The sequence below is a fragment of the Carcharodon carcharias genome, chromosome 11 (genome assembly GCF_017639515.1).
Source record: "Carcharodon carcharias isolate sCarCar2 chromosome 11, sCarCar2.pri, whole genome shotgun sequence".
Classification (NCBI taxonomy): Eukaryota; Metazoa; Chordata; class Chondrichthyes; order Lamniformes; family Lamnidae; genus Carcharodon; species Carcharodon carcharias.
Genome location: NC_054477.1, coordinates 61,102,174 through 61,125,118, shown reverse-complemented (window position 1 = coordinate 61,125,118; position 22,945 = coordinate 61,102,174). Strand labels below are relative to the sequence as shown.

The window sequence follows — 22,945 nt, the reverse complement described above, 5'->3', positions numbered from 1 at the left end:
GGAACATACCTTAAGGATTGAGCAAACCAGAGCCAGAGTTCTTACTGAACTTCAGATAGTAGTGGATGCAACAGCTTGGATGTAAGAGTTAGAGGAAAGAAGTGGTCCAAAATGTTGCCTTGCTTTTTAGGAGAGCTGCTAGGATCAGGATGGATAGACATCGGATTGGAGAATTTAAACAGTTTGTGAAATTTGTTTTTGAAAGGGAGGAGGGGATTAGCAGTGCAGCTGCTGAACAGTTAATATTTTTCATTATAGTTCTATTTAGCAGCTCTAATAGTGAATCTAAAGAATTTACAAGCAGACAGGTTGAGTTGTGGATGCTTCATACTGATCAAAATATCAGATTCAGCAGGTACAACTTTTTACCTGAGACGAAAACACCAGGATGATTCTTCAAATGAAAGAATGGCTCCTTTCCTAATTACTTTACAAAATACACCCCATCTTCCAAAGTGGTTGTCTTGCAGGAATTGATTACTTGGTTATATCATCTTTTTACTTTTAAGGAATTATTTTGGAGAGCAATTGAACCTTAGCCTGTTTCCTAATATTAATGTCAAATGATAAATAAATAATCCTGTATCTGTTTTTGATGTGAATTCCTTAAAACATACATTGTTTTTTGGTTTTCTGTTTTGAGAGTCTATGAAGTTATGCTCAATTTCTTCCCACCACCCCCCCCCACTAATTTGAAAACAATCTTCATTTCTACTCACCCTGTTGATCTAATTGTGGGCAAAAGCTGATTTGAAGCTTAGATTAGAATTTGAACCCTGAACCTGGTTTAAAAGCTGAATTTAAGATATGTCTTAAGCAAGCCGATATGTATTCTTCTTATAGTAAAAGTTGCACAAAGAATGTACTTTGTGTGTGTTTAGGACAATAACTTCTACCAACAAATTGTTTTGAGATATCACTCATTAGAATTCAGTTGGAGCAATTGCCAAGTAATGGCCAATACCAGTCTGCTGTTTCTACCATTAACGTTTTATTATTTAAATCCTGAAGATGATTCAGCAATGGCCACCGGTGCAAAAAAGTAAACTGGACAATGACCTGGATGATGACACAGGAGGAATAAATATGGAGAAAGCAAAAGAGAGGCTACGTGAGGAGGACAAATATGACAAGGAAGCTTATAGAAAAAAGATAAAAGAAAAACACAGGGTAAGTGCCATCCTGTAATTTGAAGAATGGAACCCAAGTGCAAATATTTAAAATTGGCTTCCATCCATTGTTTTATCTCTACCTTATAGCCTATTTCGAACTCCCCCCACCCCACCCCCACTAGAGCTATATGTCCCTTGCTCACCCTGCTTTCCACCCTTAATGTCCCCATTAGCACATTTCTCAGCTGATATCACCACCATCAAAATCTTTGTCCTTTTGTCAATCTCCACCTATCACTGGCCCTCTTTCCAGCTCTGATGAAGAGTCATTCGGACTCGAAACGTTAACTGTATCCCTCTCTGCAGATGCCATCAGACCTGCTGGAGACAAAGAAGAGATTGCCAAAGATGTCATAGATAAAAGGAAAAAGGGGTGTTGACGGTGGTGATATTATCTAAGGAATGTGCTAATGGGGACATTAAAGGTAGCAAGCAGGACAAGTAAGTGGCAGATGGCCCTAGTGGGGGTAGGGTGAGGGGAAGGGGTCAAAATGGGCTAAAAGGTGGAGATAAAACAATAGATGGAAATAAATTTAAAACTAGGTGGGAAAAGAAAGATATTTTTTTAAAAATTATAAATTATTGGAAAAAGGGGGATCGAAAATATTTCTTTCCTGTTTAAGGTAGCATGGATGGTGGAGAGAGCTGAACTTTATATCGCCTCTCAAGAAGGTTGGGAAATAAATTCTAGTTTCCTGATGAATTAAATATCTATGTTAAAAGCCTTGAGTATAATTTTCACTTTACCTAAGGGCAGAACTTTTTGTGATATTTTCCCGCTGCACTACTTTTGTCACATCTATCTGGCATGCCTGGAAATCTATTTTTTACACTCACCTTTGAGTCCTTACAGCTTCCTATTTTTATGTGCAAAGCTGACGATGCTGTTCTCCACAGTGCAATCTGCCAGAGATCTGAGAGAAATCGGCATCTCGTTCAATGCTCTCTGCTGCCTTTCCCACTCCCGCAAGCCAGTCTCATTGTTCTCCTCCCTCTCCTCAACATGTGGTAGAGTTTTCTCTTTTCTCTAGATCTGTGTCTACCCCTTTATATGTTCTGTAAAGAAAGGATTAGGATTGGTTTTATCATCTCTATGCACATGAAAGGTTAAAGAATGACGGTTATGAATGATAATGATCACTTGCAGCTTTAGTATAACGTTGCAATGTTTAACTTATTTAAAAAATACTATGCCTTCAAAATTTTGTTTATTTTTCTTGGATTAATTTCTTGTTTGCTGAAAAGATTAGGGTTAATTAAAATTCTCCTTGACTCTGTTTGGTACAAGTCAGCAAGTATTGCTTCACAACTTAAAACAAAAGATAACAACAAAAAAACTGCGGATGCTGGAAATCCAAAACAAAAACAAAAACAGAATTACCTGGAAAAACTCAGCAGGTCTGGCAGCATCGGCGGAGAAGAAAAGAGTTGACGTTTCGAGTCTGCATGACCCTTCGACAGAACTTGAGTTCGAGTCCAAGAAAGATTTGAAATATAAGCTGGGTTAAGGTGTGTGTGTTGGGGGCGGAGAGAGAGAGAGGTGGGGGGGTGGGTGTGGTTGTAGGGACAAACAAGCAGTGATAGAAGCAGATCATCAAAAGATGTCAACAACAATAGTACAAAAGAACACATAGGTGTTAAAGTTAAAGTTGGTGATATTATCTAAACGAATGTGCTAATTAAGAATGGATGGTAGGGCACTCAAGGTATAGCTCTAGTGGGGGTGTTTTTTTAAAAAAATAATGGAAATAGGTGGGAAAAGGAAAATCTTTATAATTTATTGGAAAAAAAAGGAAGGGGGAAACAGAAAGGGGGTGGGGATGGGGGAGGGAGCTCACGACCTAAAGTTGTTGAATTCAATATTCAGTCTGGAAGGCTGTAAAGTGCCTAGTCGGAAGATGAGGTGTTGTTCCTCCAGTTTGCGTTGGGCTTCACTGGAACAATGCAGCAAGCCAAGGACAGACATGTGGGCAAGAGAGCAGGGTGGAGTGTTAAAATGGCAAGCGACAGGGAGGTTTGGGTCATTCTTGCAGACAGACCGCAGGTGTTCTGCAAAGTGGTCGCCCAGTTTACGTTTGGTCTCTCCAATGTAGAGGAGACCACATTGGGAGCAACGAATGCAGTAGACTAAGTTGGGGGAAATGCAAGTGAAATGCTGCTTCACTTGAAAGGAGTGTTTGGGTCCTTGGACGGTGAGGAGAGAGGAATTGAAGGGGCAGGTGTTGCATCTTTTGCGTGGGCATGGGGTGGTGCCATAGGAGGGGGTTGAGGAGTAGCGGGTGATGGAGGAGTGGACCAGGGTGTCCCGGAGGGAGCGATCCCTACGGAATGACAATAGGGGGGGTGAAGGGAAGATGTGTTTGGTGGTGGCATCATGCTGGGGTTGGCGGAAATGGCGGAGGATGATCCTTTGAATGCGGAGGCTGGTGGGGTGATAAGTGAGGACAAGGGGGACCCTATCATGTTTCTGGGAGGGAGGAGAAGGCGTGAGGGCGGATGCGCGGGAGATGGGCCGGACACGGTTGAGGGCCCTGTCAACGACCGTGGGTGGAAAACCTCAGTTAAGGAAGAAGGAGGACATGTCAGCGGAACTGTTTTTGAAGGTGGCATCATCCCGTCGCATCTGTTCCAATGATGCTACCTTCAAAAACAGTTCCTCTGACATGTCCTCCTTCTTCCTTAACTGAGGTTTTCCACCCACGGTCGTTGACAGGGCCCTCAACCGTGTCCGGCCCATCTCCCGCGCATCCGCCCTCACGCCTTCTCCTCCCTCCCAGAAACATGATAGGGTCCCCCTTGTCCTCACTTATCACCCCACCAGCCTCTGCATTCAAAGGATCATCCTCCGCCATTTCCGCCAACTCCAGCATGATGCCACCACCAAACACATCTTCCCTTCACTCCCCCTATCGTCATTCCGTAGGGATCGCTCCCTCCGGGACACCCTGGTCCACTCCTCCATCACCTGCTACTCCTCAACCCCCTCCTATGGCACAACCCCATGCCCACGCAAAAGATGCAACACCTGCCCCTTCACTTCCTCTCTCCTCACCGTCCAAGGGCCCAAACACTCCTTTCAAGTGAAGCAGCATTTCACTTGCATTTCCCCCAACTTAGTCTACTGCATTCGTTGCTCCCAACGTGGTCTCCTCTACATTGGAGAGACCAAACGTAAACTGGGCGACCACTTTGCAGAACACCTGCGGTCTGTCCGCAAGAATGACCCAAACCTCCCTGTCGCTTGCCATTTTAACACTCCACCCTGCTCTCTTGCCCACAGGTCTGTCCTTGGCTTGCTGCATTGTTCCAGTGAAGCCCAACGCAAACTGGAGGAACAACACCTCATCTTCCGACTAGGCACTTTACAGCCTTCCAGACTGAATATTGAATTCAACAACTTTAGGTCGTGAGCTCCCTCCCCCATCCCCACCCCCTTTCTGTTGCCCCCTTCCTTTTTTTTTCCAATAAATTACAAAGATTTTCCTTTTCCCACCTATTTCCATTATTTTTTTAAAAAAACACCCCCACTAGAGCTATACCTTGAGTGCCCTACCATCCATTCTTAATTAGCACATTCGTTTAGATAATATCACCAACTTTAACTTTAACACCTATGTGTTCTTTTGTACTATTGTTGTTGACATCTTTTGATGATCTGCTTCTATCACTGCTTGTTTGTCCCTACAACCACACCCCCCCCCCTCCACCTCTCTCTCTCTCTCCGCCCCCCCCACACACACCTTAAACCAGCTTATATTTCAACTCTTTCTTGGACTCGAACTCAAGTTCTGTCGAAGGGTCATGAGGACTTGAAACGTCAACTCTTTTCTTCTTCGCCGATGCTGCCAGACCTGCTGAGTTTTTCCAGGTAATTCTGTTTTTGTTTTTGTTTTGCTTCACAACTTCCCTGGCAAAAACAAAATTGAATCTTCAATTACCAAGCAGCCATAGTAAGTTTCAGTCAACGCTGAAACTATGATTTTAACCAATTGTATTACTTAAGCCTTAAAAGCAACTTCTCTGTTGAAAGGAAGAGCTGAAAGTGACATCAAGAAATCCAGAAAATACTCAGCAGGTTTGGAAGCATCTGTAGAGAGAGAAACAGAGTTAATGCTTATTGTCTGTGACCTTTGATCGGATGAAAGATCTTGACCTGAAATGTCAACACCCTCTCTCTCCACAGATCTGCTGAGTATTTCCAGCATTTTCTATTTCTATTTCCAGCATCCTCAATATTTTGCTTTTGGATCAAGAAATGCAGAATATGCATGAACTCTTTTGCAACTGGATTACATTTAATTTTCTTCAGACACCTTTGAGAGTTTTGGTGCCTCACTGTACATCCGAGACCCAAGTCACACTGAGGAAGCAGATGGCTGCTTAGTGGCAATTTCCCTCCGTCCACAGGTCAGGGAGAATCCAGCTTTTGGATTTCTGAATTCTAATTGATGACACTCAGAGAATAATGGTTTCTGGGAATGCCCCTGGGCAATGATTTCCCTGCTGAACTCTTCTTTTTTATTTGGTCATTACAGAATGAGGGGATTTCACTTATTAAAAGCGATATTAGAAGTTGAGGCCTTGTAACTGTAGATGAGAATGCTGCAAACTATAGCTGAGGTGATCTGGGTTGTAATAAGGTGGATGATGGCATCAGTAATTTAAGATCATTTAAAAAAAATAGAATTTATGTTGAGGCTCGTAAAATTCCTTTACATAAAGGGTGGTTAGACCAAATCATTGTTGAAGTGGAGTTTATAAATTCATTAAAAAGAGCAGTGGTTCATACAATTAACAACTTAAAACAGCAAACACTGTTGAAAGGACATGGATTCTGTGGATTCTGGAATCATTTTAATCAAAGACAAAACTACAAAGGGTTGAATGGCTTTTAGCCCTGTGAACAGAATAGAGGGTGCAGGGGACACCAGATGACAACAGCAGACACATTTTCTTTAAAAGAGAGTATTTCAAACAAAAGGAATTGCTGTAACTTCTTAAACATTGACACACATTTCCACACAAACTGAAATTCCAGGAACCTTTACATTTTCTTTAACTCAGTAACTCTTCCACTTAAACTTAATTTTTCTTGGAAGAGAAGCTGGCAGTATATACCATCAGCTTCAAAGCTTCAACCTTGTTTCATACCTGTCGCCTTTTGATGAGGCCACTTGGACCAATCAAAATGACACTAAATCAGTCTGAAACGCATGTTTCAACTTAAAAGGGCTGACTTATCCATGGACTGTGTAGGAACTTCTGGACTGTGCAGCTTAGAAGGAACACTTCTGGTAGGTCACAATATCCTACATTTCCCAAGATTCCTTTCCTTAGCTGGCTAAATAGCCAACCACTCCAGTTATACCAATAGCTGTTAATCAGCTCCTGGCTGGCTCATCATTATAATCAGTTTATAGTCGATTTGAGCCATCTGTTCAATAGTTTGAAGTTGACCTGTTGCACCGTCAGCTTGAACCTCTAAACTGAGAATGAACCAAATTCCCTAAAGTTATAGCCCAAAACAAAATTGTAGCAACATTGACCCAATCATGTATTGTTCCATGGAGTTGGAACAAACATTTCCAGGTACAGAATGGTTTTTGGACTCCACTTATCTCTGCCTTCAGTCTCATTACAAGTCTGTATTGTTACTGACCCATCATGGAGACCTTGAAACCTTACTGACTGCAATCAAGTCCCACAATATTGTTGACTTTACTAATTTAATTAAAGGAATGTATTTAATTGTGGCCTATCAAAGCTAAGAAATTAAATGGAGTCTACCAATGCCAAATGTTATTAATTAATTAAAGCAGTTGTAAATTGGACACAGAAATATACAGAACACTCCTAAATTAGGAAGTTTGTTTTCAATTGTAGTGGTTTAAAGTGAATCTGCTGTTCAAACCTGAAATTTTAATTCTTTCAGACCAGTTTTCCCAAATAACTTCTGAATTCACATTTTGATGCAGTTGTTCGGGAAGATAAATACTGACATAGTAATGAGTTGGAGACTGGATTTTGTTAGGTGGCTCATCTGAAGAAAAGCACACTGGCAGACATGAGCTGAATGGCTGCTTTTGTGCTACGCCTTCTATGATTCTGTAAAAAAATCTTTCATCACCAGACACACTCCAAACCAGCTGCATTCATTCTAATAGAAAAGAACATCACTTCTAAAACCAAAAACTACATTGGATGCTGCAAAAGCATTTGGCCAAGTTGTGAAGGACTTCAAACTTCCTGCGTGCAAAATAGAGGTGTAATCCTGACCTTGATTAGAACCTTGCTGCTGACTTGCTCGTATGTGCCAATGATTACAGCTGTTTGTGTTCTCAATCCAAAGAGGAACTAGATGGCTAGGCTCTTTTTTTTTTGCTTTTGTTAATTCACTGATAGTGACCTTAAAGATGCAATTGGACAGCAACAGACTGCAGGCTGGGATGAACCAAAAGTGTTGCTGTAAAATGGGACTATTGGGTATTTAACATATTTGATGATTTATGACTATCCATCAATCAATACTTTTCAAGTTCTGAATTATTAAGGAGTTTAGCAGGCTGCAATCTCAATTTATATAGAATGAAGAGAGGGGGTGGTGGCGTAGTGGTATTGTCACTGGACTGGTAATCCAGAGATCCAGGGTAATGTTCTGGGGACCTGAATTCAATTAAAAAAAAATCTGGAATTAAAAGTTTAATGATGACCATGAAACCGTTGCCGATTGTCACAAAAACCCATCTGGTTTACTAATGTCCATTAGGGAAGGAAATCTGACGTCCTCACTTGGTCTGACCTACATGTGCCTTCAGATCCACAGCAATGTGGTTTACTCTTAAACGTCCTCTGAAATGACGTAGCAAACCACTCTATTGTATCAAACTGCTAAAAAGTCATTAAAAAGGAATGAAACCAGATGGACCACCTGGTATCGATCTAAGCACCAGAAATGACAATGGCAAACCCAGCCCTATCAACCCTGCAAAGTGCTCCTTACTAATGTCCAGGGGCTTGTGCCAAAATTGGGAGAGCTATCCCATAGATTAGTCAAGCAACAGCTTGACATAGTCATACTCAGATAATGTCCTAAACATCACTACCACCCCTGGGTATGTCCTGTCCCACCAGCAGGACAGACCCAGCAGAGGTGGCGGCACACTGGTATACAGTTGGGAGGGAGTTGCCTGGGGAAGTCCTCAACATCGACTGTGGACCCCATGAAGTCTCATGGCATCAGGTCAAACATAGGCAAGGAACCATCCTGCTGATTACCACACACTGCTCTCCCTCAGCTGATTTAAAAAAACATTCATTCATGAGATGTGGGCATCACCGGCTAGACCAGCATTTATTGCCCATCCCTAATTGCCCTTGTTCAGAGGGCAGCCAACAACATTACTGTGCGTCTGGAGTCACATGTAGGCCAGACCAGGTAAGGACACCAGATTCCCTTCCCAAAAGGGCATTAGTGAACCAGATGGGTTTTTACAACAATCGACAATGGCTTCATGGTCATCATTAGACTTTTAATTCCAGATCTTTAAAATTGAATTCAAATCCACCATCTGCCCGTCGTGGGATTCAAACCCCGGTCCCCAGAGCATTACCCTGGATCTCTGGATTATTAACCCAGTGACAAGACCACTACACCATCACCTCCCTCTGAATCAGTACTCCTCCATGTTGAACACCACTTGGAGGAAGCACTGAGGGTGGCAAGGGTGCAGAGTGTACTCTGGGTGGGGGACTTCAATGCCCATCACCAAGAGTGGCTCAATAGCACTACCACTGAGCTTGCTGAGTCCTAAAGGACATAGCTACTAGACTGGGTCTGTGGCAGGTGGTAAGGAAACCAACAAGAGGGAAGATCATACTTGACCTCATCCTCACCAACCTGCCTGCTGCAGATGCATTTGTCCATGTCAATATTGGTAGGATGACCACTGCTCAGTCCTTGTGGAGATGAAGTCCCGTCTTCACATTGAGGATACCCAAGGTCGTGTTGTGTGGCACTATCACTGTGCTAAATGGGATAGGTTTTTGAACAGATATAGTAACTCAAGACTGGGTATCCATGAGGCGCTGTGGGCCATCAGTGGCAGCAGAATTGTACTTGACCACAATGTGCCCGGTTCATGGCCTGGCATGTCCCCCCTCCACCATTCTCACCAAGCCAAGGGATCGACCCTGGTTCAATGAAGAGTGCAGGAGGCCTGGCAGGAGCAGAACCAGGCATCCTTAAAAATGAGGTATCAACCTGGTGAAGCTATAACACAGGATTACTTGTGTGCCAGACAGCATAAGCAGCAAGCGATCGACAGAGCTAAGCGATTCCATGACCAGTGGATCAGATCTAAGCTCTGCATCCTGCCATATCCAATTATGAATAGTGGTAGACTGTTAGACAACAGGCTGGAGGAGGAGGCTCCTCAAATATCCCCATCCTCAATGAAGGAGGAGCCCAGCACATTAGTGCAAAAAATAAGGCTGAGGCACTCACAACAGTCTTCAGCCAGAAGTGCCGGGTCGATGATCCATCTCGGCCTCCTCCGGAGTCCCCCAGTAACACAGATGCTAGTCTACGGCCAATTCGATTCACTCCATGTGATGTCAAGAAATGGCTGAACACTGGATATTGCAAAGGCTACACATACTGACAATATTCCAGCAGTAGTACTGAAGATTTGTGCTCCAGAACTTGCCACATCACTAGCCAATCTGTTCCAGTCCAGCTACCACACTGGCATCTACCTGGCGATGTGGAAAATTGCCCAGGTATGTCCTGTACACAAAAAGTAGGAAAAATCCAACCCGGCCAATTACCACCCCATCAGTCAACTCTCGATCATCAGGAAAGTGATGGAAGGGGTCATCAACAGTGCTGTCAAGTGGCACTTGCTTCGCAATAACCTGCTCACTGATGCTCGGTTTGGGTTCCGCCAGGGTCACTCAGCTCCTGACCTCATACCTTCGTTGACCTTGGTTCAAACATGTACAAAAGAACTGAATTCCCAAGGTGAGGTGAGAGTGACTGCCCTTGACATTAAGGCAGCATTTGACTGAGTGTGGCATCAAGGAGCCCTAGCAAAACTGGAGTCAATGGAAATCAGGGGGAATACTCTGCACTGGTTGGAATCATACCTGGCACAAAGGAAGGTGGCCATGATTGTTGGAGGTCAATCATCTCAGTTCCAGGACATCACTATAGGAGTTCCTCAGGGTAGTGTCCTAGGCCCAGCCGTCTTTAGCTGCTTCATCAGTGATCTTCCTTCCATCACTAGGTCAGAAGTGGGTTTGTTTGCTGATGATTGCACAATGTTTAGCACCATTCGTGACTCCTCAGATGCTGAAGCAGTCCATGTCCAAATGCAGCAAGACTTGGACAATATCCAGGCTTGGGCTGACATGTGGCAAGTAACATTTGCATCACTCAAGTGCAAAGCAATGACCACCTCCAACAAGAGAGAATCTAACATCTCCCCATAACATTCAATGGCATTACCATTGCTGAATCCGCCACTATCAGCATCCCGGGGGTTACTGTCGACCAGCAAGTGAACTGGGCTAGCCATATAAACACTGGCTACAAGAACAGGTCAGAGACTAGGAATCCTGCGACGAGTAACTCACCACCTTACTCCCCAAAGCCTTTCCACCACTATAAGGCACAGGTCAGGAGTGTGACAGAATACTCTCCACTTGCCTGCACTTGGAGTGCAGCTCCAACAACACTCAGGCAGCTTGACACCATCAAGGACAAAGCAGCCCACTTGATTGGCACCACATCGACAAACATTCACTCCCTCCACCACCGACACACACTGGTAGTAGTCTACCATTTGGAAGATGCAGTGCAGGAACTCATCAAGTCTCATAGAGTCATAGAGGCCTTCAGCCTGGAAAAAGGCCCTTTGACTCATTGAGCCTGCGCCGGTCAAACAAGTACCTAACTATTCTAATCCCACTTTCCAACACTAGGCCCATAGCCTTGTATGCCATGGCATCTCAAGTGCACATCCAAATACTCTTAAATGTTATGAGGATTTCTGCCTCTACCACCCTTTCAGGCAGTGAGCATCTTCCAAACCCACTACCACTGCCACCTACAAGGATAAGGACAGCAGACACATTGGAACACCACCACCTGCAAGTTCCCCTCCAAGCCACTCACCATCCTGACTTGGAAATATATCGCCGCTCCTTCACTGTCGCTGGGTCAAAATCCTGGAACTCCCTTCCTAGCAGCACTGTGGGTGTGTACCTACACCACATGGCTGTCGTTCAAGAAGGCAGCTCACCACCACCTTAAGGGCAATAAATGCTGGCCTAGCCAGCAAAGCCCACATCATGTAAATGAATAAAAAAAGAACATACAGGAGGTGCCAATAATTTGAAAGAGTTAACAAAACTCCTATGTCAATGATTTGATTCCTTAATCCATTTCTGATTAACATGTGCAGCCAGTGTGCAATTTGATCTTTTTCTCAAAGGCACCACACATAAAAAGTACTTCATCATCTGCAATATTATATCAGCATGTTAATCTAAGTCTTTAATTCTAACTTAGATTTACAGTCCATGTAAAATGAAGATTGATATTGAAAGTTTTCAAGCAGTTGCAATTTTGAGTTATTTTCAAATGAACTATGAAACCAAGGCTGCCTTAGCATTCCTTTTAGTCATGACCACTAAAGACTTAAAACTTGCATCGTCAAAGGTGAAAGGCATTAACTCGATTCTTATCCTACTATAATAAGGGCCCAGATACTGCATCAGGTACTTCTTACGTTGTGTTTTTGCAAGGCTTTCAGATGCATTATAGCATGCTTTTAGGCAAAGGGTGATGAATGATTTCATGAATCTGTTTTGAAATTCTGTTTTTTGTGACCGACATTTGAAAGAAATTTAAACTTTCATCATTTATAGTAATTATTGTATTTATAACTTTGTTAGAAGGGCAATTAAAGATTTTAAACTAAACAAAATGTAGCTGTCCTAACTCTGTGCATCCTATGTGTTGGATAGTATTTAAGATGAGAGGATCAGATTCTATCAGTGTTTTGTTACATTTAAGCACACCGAAGGTGAGTGGATACATGGGGCTTGAGGGTATTCGACATATGTGGTGCAGAATAATTTCAGACAATGAAAGATCTGTTGATGTAGTTAATGACCGTGAATATTACAGTATGGAGTTAAATTAATGGAAATAGCACCATATCATCAGGGAGTGGAAGCAAACAACAAAATGTAGCAAGATGTTTACAGAAGTGTCATTGGTAGAATGTGATGAAAACCACAAAAAACTACTGAATCAACAAAATAACTTACCTTGGGACATGGACTTTAAAGTATATTCTGCAATTGTTGCTAAAATCTAGATTTCTAGGCAAGCAACTTCATCTGAAGCAGTTTTTATTCTAACACACTACTAAGTAAAAAATCTCAGATATGGAAGTATTTTAATTTTGTTTGACAAACATGTTCTGGTTCATTGCGAATGAGGCAAATGTTTTACTAAAGCTTCTTACAAACTTGGACACAGTCATTAAAGACAGGATGCAATTTATTTGCAAGTTGTGCAAAACAACAAGTTTGAGTTTGATATGAAAATAGAAGATGACAGTGGCAGATTTAACATATTTGAGCACCTACAATCCAAATATGAATAGATTAGGAAAGATTTATTTCAATGTGGCAATTACTAAGTGTACCAATGGATCAACAAATATAGTGAATCCCTAGAGATTTTGCCCTTTGGGAAAACATTTTGGCAAATTGCTAGATTTTTCTTTGTTTATGGAAATCAGTATTATGTACAGAAGGTATTACATCCCTGATCATCAGCACAAATTGAATGTTATATTCTAAGTAGAGTGGGAAGTCATTGAAGATAGGAGCAAATTTTCTGGCCACCAAACACTTGAAACTTATTTATCGATTCACAGACCTTCACTGGGTTTTTAAAATGACCAAGAAATATGAAATTCTGGCACTTTCATAATAAAGGTATCTGAATTGCCCCTTTCCATCCATATTACCATAGCCTTAAGTTAAAGCTGTTCCTTTTCATTTCATTCAAAGAATAGTTATGAATGAGAGAAACCATTCGATCATCCCAATTAACCCATCCAGCAGCATCCTGAAGCCCCGCTACTGCAGTATCTGTGGGTTTATGCCCCCGCTACTCTGAGAGTGCTGGTCACTCTTTGTGAAGAAGGATTTCCTAATATCAGACCTGAACTTGTCTCTTACTTCTGTGTCTGTCACCCAACTACACCTAGGATAGCCCCCCTTTCTGCTTCCCTCCACTTTGCCCTCTAGAAGAGATCTCTATAGCTTTTCAGCTCTGATCAAAAACTGGCTGAAAAACTAACATTTTCATTTCTGGATGTCACTTTTTGGAGTTCGTTTTGCTCCTGCAATTTCAAACACCTCTTCATTTGTCTTTTGGCTGTGCGGAATTTTAAAATATGTCTTAGCATCCACATTTCAAAGGCCTCTATTTTCGTCCACAGATCTTTATTTATTGTCCTGAGGCATACAGGAAAGTGGATAGGATGTGGAATCTTATGAGTTTTTTTCCTTGTTTTAAGTTTGAATTTTCTTGTTAATACATCCTTTGTTTTCATGAAATTACTTCTGGCTATCTCTTGTCTCCTGACTTCGGCATTGCATCGGCCATTTTCTGTTATCATTTGTTCTAAGTAGACAAACTTATCTACATGTTCCACTGTGACACCATCCAGAATCACACAGTATTGAAGAGGCCCTTCGGCCCATCGCATCTGCACCGACACATGAGAAATGCCTGACCTACCCACCTAATCCCATTTACCAGCACTTGGCCCATAGCCTTGGATGTTATGACATACCAAGTGCTCATCCAGGTACTTTTTAAAGGATTTGAAGCAACCCGCCTCCACCACCCTCCCAGGCAGCGCATTCCAGACCGTCACATTCCTCACATTCCCCCTAAACCTCCTGCCCCTCACCTTGAACTTGTGTCCCACTTCAGTCCGCACTCTAGTTTCTTCTAACGTATTCCTTCTAACTACCATTGCTTTTATTTTTGGTGTTCATATCCAATCCATATTCTAAGCTTTTAGATTCTACTTGACCCATGATATTTTGTAAGGCCTTTCTGATTCAGCATGTAGTCTCTTACTATTCTGTGGAAATAATTTTTATCTAAATTATTTGCATCTAATTCTGAAATTTCTGCTGTCTTTTTCCTGTCAATTCATTGTTCCTTCTATAAACATCAGAATTTGATCACCATATACGGAGGAATAGCTTATTCAAAGAGGAGAAAAGAACGAACAAAAATGTCCCAGGCAATTTTAAGATCCTTTTCCACTCTCATTGTAAAGGGAACTTTCATTATCCTTTCTCATTTTTGGTAACACACTTTTTTGTCATGACATTAGGAAGTCCACTCCTCTTCACTAAAATAAGTTCATCTACACATGACTTTGTGTTTAAAACAGCCTTATACTTTGCAAACTTATATGGAAATTTAGGATTTCCATTTTTCTTCCCATATCTCTGTTTTTGCTAAGTCTTTTTGACTTTTGATTTTAGAAAGCTTATTGTTTTCAACCTGTGATTTGTCACTCCAGCTGTCAATCTGTTGATCAGTTGCATGTCTGGTCACTTCATTTTCTACATTACTGTAGAAGATTTCAACATTTATAAATTTTGACCTGAACCTTTTTTTCAGAGTCCATTACCCGAGTGCAGTTTTAAGAAAACTCAGACTGTTGCAAATGAAGCTGTAGAGGTTGTTCAACAGGAATAGATATTTTGTTGTGAAACTGAGACTGAATGTACTACAAAATTGATGCCTCAGGCGCCTTCATCAACACAATGAAGAACACCCATGATTTGTGAATTCCCTTGAGAAACAGAAAATTAACTGATCTAAATGCATGCTGGGAGTAAAGTAGAGACAAATTTAAGGAAGATGCATCTTGTAGAATATATGTTGAATGACTCCGGGAGATGGAATACAATTGGAATGCCTCACATCCCATTTTAAACTGAGCTATCTGCTATGTTGAGATGTTAGAGACAAGAAACTGAAAGGAAGAAAAGCCAAGTTTGATTATTTGCTTTGTTACAATTATCTGTTGCTCTACAGTTTAACTAGTTAAGTGGCTGCAAAAAAGTTTTTTTTGTTTGGAGTTTATGCACAACTGGAAATGTGCAATGTCTGAGAGAGCTCTGATATAACCGGAGGAGATTTGATTCATTCGGCATGAGTACATAGGAGCAGGAGTAGGCCACTGACTCACTTAAACTTGTCGTGCCATTGATTGAGATCTTATCTGATCTATACTTCAACTGCTCTTAGAATCGTCAAACGTTTATGACATAGAAAGAGGCCACTTGCACCGACTGAAAAATGAGCCATCTGGCCTAATCCTACTCTCTAGCATTTGGTCCGTAGCCCATCAGGTTACGGCACTTGAAGTCCTCTTATATGAAACCCGAGAATATACGATAGGTCCCCAAACAATCGGAAGGAAATAGAAGAACAAATATATAGGCAATTTGCTGAGAAATGCTGAAACCATAAGGAAATAATGGTAGGAGATTTCAACTAGCCCAATGTTAGTTGAGACAAAATCAGCGTGAAAGGTATAGAATTCTTAAAAGTGCATTAAGGAAAATGTTGTAGTTTGCCAGTTTGTCGTGAACCCCAAGATTCTGGATTTATCTTTAGGAAATGAAGCTGGACAGGTGGAAGGGGTATCAATAGGAGGACTTTATGGATGTAGTGTTCATAATTCAGTTGGATTTAGTGTGGTTCAGGAAAAGGGAAAAAAATAGACCAAGAATATAAGTTTTAAATCGGGGAAAGGCCGATTTTACTAAGTTGAGGTCTGATTTGTAAAAAATGAACAGGAAACTGCTTCTTGAAGATAAATCAGTGTCAGACCAGTTGGAGGTATTCAAGGAGATGATAGCAAGGTTTTGGAACAAATATGATCCCAGCAGGGAAAAAAGAGTGAGACTCCCAAATCTCGAGCTGTTTGGATGTCAAAGACCAAACGAAGTATGATTAGACAAAAAGGGAATCTTAATTCAGATGTCAAGAGCTCAATATTGCAGAAATTCTAGAGGAGTTTATAAAAGTACAAGGATGAAATTGAAAGGGAATATGGAAAGTAAAGGGAGGGCATGAAAAAATATTGGCAAGTGAAATCAAGGTGCTTTATAATTATATAGAGCAAGAGGGTAACTAAAGCAAGATTAAGGCTGTTAAGAGATGAAAAAGGAAACGTGTGGAGGCAGAAGACACGGCCTAGTTCTTAATGAATAGTTTTGTGTCTATTTTCACAAAGGAGGGGGATAATGCAGACATTGTGGTTGAGCAGGAGGAGTGGGAAGTATTGGATTGTGTAAATTTAGTGAGAGGAAATATTAAAGGTGGTAGCATCTTTAAAACTGGATAAATGACTGGGCATGCATAATATCTACAAAAAAAAACAAAAAAAAACAAAAAAACAAAAAAAAAAAAAAAAAAACAAAAAAAAAAAAAAAAAAAAAAAAAAAAACAAAAAAAAACAAAAAAAAAACAAAAAAAAAACAAAAAAAAACAAAAACAAAAAAACAAAAAAAAAAAGTTCTGTCGAAGGGTCATGAGGACTCGAAACGTCAACTCTTTTCTTCTCCACCGATGCTGCCAGACCTGCTGAGTTTTTCCAGGTAATTCTGTTTTTGTTATGCATAATATCCATCCCAGGTTGCTAAGAATAGCAAGGAAGGAAATAACAGATGCTCTGTACATCATTTTATAAACCCCTCTGGTTACAGGCATGGTGCTGGAGGACTGGAAGACTGCTAACATTCAGTTGCTTAAAAAGGGAGGACGGGATAGACCCATTATTATAGGCCATTAACCTCTAACCTCGGTGGTCGCAAATAATTGGAAAAAAATCTGAGGGGCAGTATAAATCATCATTTAGAAAGGCACAGGCTAATCAAGGACAGTCAGCATGAATTTGTTGAGGAAAGGTTGTGTCTGACTAACTTGTGTGTATTTTTTGTGGAACAGCAAGGAGGGTCAATGTAGTTAGTTTATATTATGCAGCCAATATAGATTTTAGCAAGGCATTTGACAAGGCCCCATGTGTCAAATAGGATCTAAAATTGGCAGGAAACAAAGGGAAATGTTTGAAATGTGTTTTTGTGAATGAAAGGCTGTTTCCAGTGGGTTCTGCTGGGCTCAGTACAAAGTTCCAAGTTGTTCATGATATATACTAATGATTTAGACTTAACCGTAGGGGGGTATGATTACAAGGATTGTGTGGTTGATGGTGAGAAGAAAGCTGTAGACTGCAGAAAGATATCAATTGATTGGCTAGGTGGGCAGAAAAGTGACAAATGGAATCCAAACCTCAGGGAACTGAGAGGTGATACATTTGGGGAGAGCAAACAAGGCAAAGGAATACGCAGGGAGTGCTGGGATTCTGAGAAGTGTGGTAGAACCGAAGGACCGGGAGTTCATGTGCACAAACCACTGAAGGTAGCAGGGTAGGTAGATGAGGTGGTTAAGAAGACAAATGAGATACTTTTCTCTATTAGCTGAGGCATAGAATAAAAGTGCAAGGAGATTATGTTGGAATTTTATAAGATTCTTGTCAGGCCACAACTAGAATACTTATGGTCCTGGTCACATCCTGCCTTACACTTGAGAGAGTACAGAGATTTATGATGAAGTTCCTAGGCATGGAGAACTTGAGCTATGAAGAAAGATTGGATAGGGTGAGGTTGGAACAGTGAAGGCTGAGAGGAGACTTGATCGAGGTGTAAAATTATGAGGAGCCTAGATAGAATGCATAAGAGAACCTTTTCCTGTTAGCAGACAGTCAATAACCAGGTGTCCATATTTAAAGTGATTGGCAGAAGGATTAGAGAGGATGTGAGGAGAATTGTTTTTATTTAGAGAATGGTGGAAGTATGGAATTCACTACCTGGTAGAGGCAGAAATCTTCCTTGTGTTTAAAAATACTTGGATATGCAGTTGATGTGCTGTAAACCTACGAGCTGCAGAACAAAAGTTGGTGGAAAGGTTTGGGAATGGAATTTCAGAGCTTAGGGGGCCTACAGCTGCCTAGAGCCTAAGCTTTGGAATTCCATCTCCAAGCTTCTCCATCTCCCCCATCTCCTTTAAGAAGCTCCTTAAAACTTACCTCTTTGATAAAACCTTTGGTCACCTGTCCTATTGTATCCTAATGTGGCTTGGTGTTAAATTTTGGTCAGCGCCACTCTGGGCTCATTTTATTATATTAAAGGTGCTATGTAAATGCAAGTTGCTATTGATATTAAAGCCTATGCAATTTTGTTGTAAGGCCATCATACTTTTTAAGGGAGTGAGCAGAATGGAAGTTCACAATATATTCCTATCAGTGAGAGCTTAATTTTGTAATAAAATCATAAGCTTGAGATATAAAATAAAAATAACCTGCAATTATATGAAACTGAAAGTAAGGGACATCACATTTCTCCTACCTTGTAGAAAATACACACCGTGCTTTAGTAATAAATCATTTTATAGCTAAAAATTGTTCATACTTGACTTGTTTCTCAGTGAAAACTGTTTCCCAATGAAATTGAGAGGAATAATAATATAACGATGTAGCAAGCTTCATGGTTTAATCCGTACCTTGGACCAAACTATGAATCTCAAGCAGTTGCAGAAAGGTGTCACTTAGATTGCATGGTGTCCAGATTTCAAATGGGTACATTGAAGGCTTATCCCTGGAATAAAGTGAGTATACAGTAGATTTTAAATTAAACTTTCCAGCAGACATTTGATTAAAAAAAATGCTGTAGTTGATTGTTGAAACTGGCAGCTGAGCAGATTACTTGAATGACTGTCTGACACTGAAAGCAGTCATTATTTGTGTCCTGCTGCTTTAAAGTGTAGGAGCTCAAATTGCTTCCACTTTGGTGTTGGAATAGAAAGTTTGATGTTTGATTAATATCTCTCTCACTTGGAATACACAGATTGCACTTGACATATGACTTAGAATTATATAGTTTTTTATCTCTGGTCTCCTTATTGACCCTTAGCTCAGACATTCAGTTAACAATCTCCAATTAATATTCATGCAGATTGTCTCTAAGTTACTCACTTGAACCTTTGTGCACACGTCTGTCGCTTCAAATTATAATACTCACTGTCTCATATACAGTATTTCTATATTCTTAACAGCAGTACTACTTCTGAGTGCTAACTTCAAAACTGTTTTTTTTCTATTTACTTGCTTGGTCTTACCGATTTAAACTCAGTCTGTTTTAGTATTGATCTCCCACTGCCTTGTTCCTTCTACCTGCGCAAGCACAGCCTATTAACACTTTGCACATGCAGTTCAAAGTGACAAAAATTGTTCTAGAAAGGAAGAACAAGATAGCATTTATGTAGCACTTTTCACTACCTCAGGATATCCCAAAGTGTTTACAGCCAATGCAGTGCTTTTTAAGTGCAAGCACTCTTGTAATGTAGGGAAGGGCAGTAACTAAATCGTGCACAGCAAGGCCCCATAAACAGCAATGAGATTTGTTTTAGTTAAATTGTTGAGGGATAAATAATGGCCAGAACCCTGAGTGACACTCCCCTACCTTTCTATGAAATAATGTTATGAGATCTTTAACTTGCACCCTAGAGGGGTGCAAGTTAAAGATACCCTTTTCTTATCCAAAGGACAGCACCTCTGATCATGCAACACTTCATCAGAATTATACTGAAATGTTAGCCTAGAATGTGTACTCAAATCTGAGAGGGGCTTGAACCCAGATGTGTAACAGCTAGCTTTATTTCATTCCTCTTTGACCAAGGCAGCAAGAGGAGATTCCTGAGCTACAGTCAGCTTAAGACTTTTGAAAATTGCATCCATAAAAAGATTGGAATTTTAATGGATCTGTGCACCATGCAGGCAATCATTTGGGTAAATAGCACTAGCTGTATATCTCAGTTATACACATTTCCCACTTCAGCGCTTCACTCTATAGCAGAGTTGCAAGATAAACATACGTGGCCAATTGCCAACCCTTGATGTCAGATATCTTGGAGAATTTTGCACCATTATTTTTAAATAATAGTTATTTTAAGGCACAAATTTGAAAGTAGAACTGCTAGATTCTACTTTTAGTCTACAGTGACTCTAGATAAAGTTTGGTTTTGTAAAGAATCTGTAGCAGTATATATTTCTAATGATGATATTAGCTATTTCGAAGTGGGTTTGACTTAATAAGGGTCATGATGTGCTGTAAATTATGAGCTGAGAGGACGATGCGATGTTCTTAGAAATGCTAGAGATAAATATTGAAAAAATAGCAATTCCCTTGGAGCTTGTGGCAGTGAGAGGAAGCCAGGCAATTTATTATAAGGAGTCTCAGCTGATTAACCAAACCTGACTAAGGACTTTTAAATGTTATGACACGCTGGCTGACAACTCTTCGAAACACAGCAAGGCTTTTACTAGAGATTTCTAATTTTGCTTGAAATAAGCTAATGTTCTATGTAAAAGGAATGATGTCATTGTGATCTTTCTTAAAATAATATGAATCAAAGGGGAGGGACAGGAAACGGCCTATGTAGCCTGTAAGAGACAATACATAAAGTGAAATATAGTAGGTTTGTAAAGATATTCAAAATTAATGAAAATTATGTCTTTGTGATTGGTATGTTCTCATTAAATAGGAAATGGTTCATTTGAATCTGGTTGCACATAAAAATCGGTTGTTCCTCACTTGTTCAACCCTCGGTTAAAAACGAATGCTCTTTCATCTAAAGAAGAAAATATCTGGACTTCATTCCCTTTTTTGAGATCTACATCATTCTGAATTCATCTGGTCAACTGCTCTTCTCTAACCCCATTAACAGCCAAAAATTGCATTTGTATAGCATTTTAACATAGCAAAATGCCCCAAGATGCTTCACTGGAGTATAATGAAGGAAACTTTGACATTGAACCTCATGAGGAAATATTGTTACAAATGATCAAAGCTTAACCAAAAAGTTGGGTTTTAAGGAGCATTTTAAGAGGAAGGAGAAGTAGCAAGGTGGAGACTTTTGGGGCAGGAATTCCAGAGCCTTAGGGCTGAAGGCACGCTGTCAATGGTGGGCAGATTAAAATTGATGATGTGCAAGATGCCAGAATTGGAGGAGTACAGAGATCTTGAAGACTTGTGGGGCTGAAGGAGGTTACAGGGAGAGGTGAGGCCATGGACAGACTTGAAAACAAGGATGACAAATTTTAAATCAAGGTGCTGCCACACCATGAGTCAATGTAGGTTAGCAAGCACAAGGATGATGGGTGAAAGGGACTCTGTGCAAGTTCAGATCTGGGTGGCAGATCTGAGCTTAGGTCTGCAGCCTGTGGAAGAAGGGCCAGCCAGGAGACCAGTAGAACAGTCAAGTGTAGAGGTAACCAAGGCATCGATGAGGGGTTCAACAGCAGATGAGCTGAGGTAGGTGGAGAATTGTACATTGATGTAAGGGGCCCCATTTTGAATCAAATTTTCACTCTTTGTTGGGAGCAGTGCCTTCTGTTTGCACACAAAGCAAAACATTCAGTCCTTTTATGGTTGTTTCTGTGACTAAGTTCTCTAGGTTTGTAATGCTTTTCTTGGTCTTTAGCCATGGTCGCATTTTATTTTACTAACACTGACTTTGAGAAGGTTTTTTTTGTACATGCAGTATCAGTCTATCGAGACCCATCCAGAGCTGCAGTGAAACATCAGGTTTTATAGTCAATGCGCTTAGTCTTGAGACCATTGCCTCCTCGCATTTTCTGGCGCTTCTGAAATCTATCCTTTTGCTTCAGATGAGAATAGCCCCTATCAGCTTATGCAGACGGACCTCTTGAAGAAGCACACCTTCATTCTTACTCCAAAAGATAAATTGCAGATGAAATTAGCTCTCCAGAAAAATTTAGAAAAGCACATTTGTGTGCCAAGGCACATTTGTGTCTGACACAAATATTCAAGATCAGGGCCAAGCCATTCAATTCAAATGCAAACACATTGTGCTTTTTGGTTGAATCTGTGATTGATTCCTTTGATCCTCTGTCCCGGCAAACTTCTCTTTTCTCTTCGCTTCGCTTCTTTTTCTCTTTTTTTTCTCTTTTTTCTCTTCTCTCTTCACTGTATAAAGTGCTTGTCCAACTGTTGCCTCCCAAATTTGTGCCTGTCTTTCCCACCATGTTTGAACCATTCCAGTCAGGCTGCCATCTCTCCCACAGTGCTGAAATGGCCAATAATCAGAGTCACAAATGGAATCATATACGAATGTTATCGTGGTAAATTCCCTCCTAGCCCTTCCCTAAAGCATGTCCTCTGTCATCCAGTGGGGTGGGAATGCCTTTACTTTATTCCATTCTAAGGTGTCCAGTCGTAGCCAGAGAATCATCGGCAATGACTTCTCTTCCTGCTACTGCACTATTATTTTGAGTCCTCCAAGGATCCATCCTTGGCTGCTCCTTGTCTCTTATCTGCATACTACATGATCCAAAAACACATCAAGATCTACATGTACTGTGACAGCACCTTGCTTTGTCTCACCGCCATATCTCTCTGATCATACTGATTTTCTGGCATCCGGTCCTGAAGGAGCAGAAATTTCCTCTAACTAAGTACTGAAAAGACCAAAGTCATTGCCTTCTGTCCCTGCCACAAATTCCATTCCCTAACCACCAGCTCCACCTCTATCCTTGGTCACTTTGAGTTACATTTAAATCTCTTTCGTCCTGGTCAAT

The 22,945-nt window shown here is 40.9% G+C and overlaps 1 protein-coding gene across 1 annotated transcript in view; it reads left to right on the top strand.

The window, feature by feature from the left end:
• The window catches only part of ddx10 (DEAD (Asp-Glu-Ala-Asp) box polypeptide 10), a 274,853-nt gene that overhangs the window by 142,266 nt on the left and 109,642 nt on the right, over positions 1–22,945 (top strand). Inside the window, exon 15 of the mRNA XM_041198686.1 lies at positions 1,012–1,170. Within this exon, the coding sequence (XP_041054620.1) occupies positions 1,012–1,170 (159 nt within the window). The remainder of the gene's footprint in view (positions 1–1,011; positions 1,171–22,945) is intronic.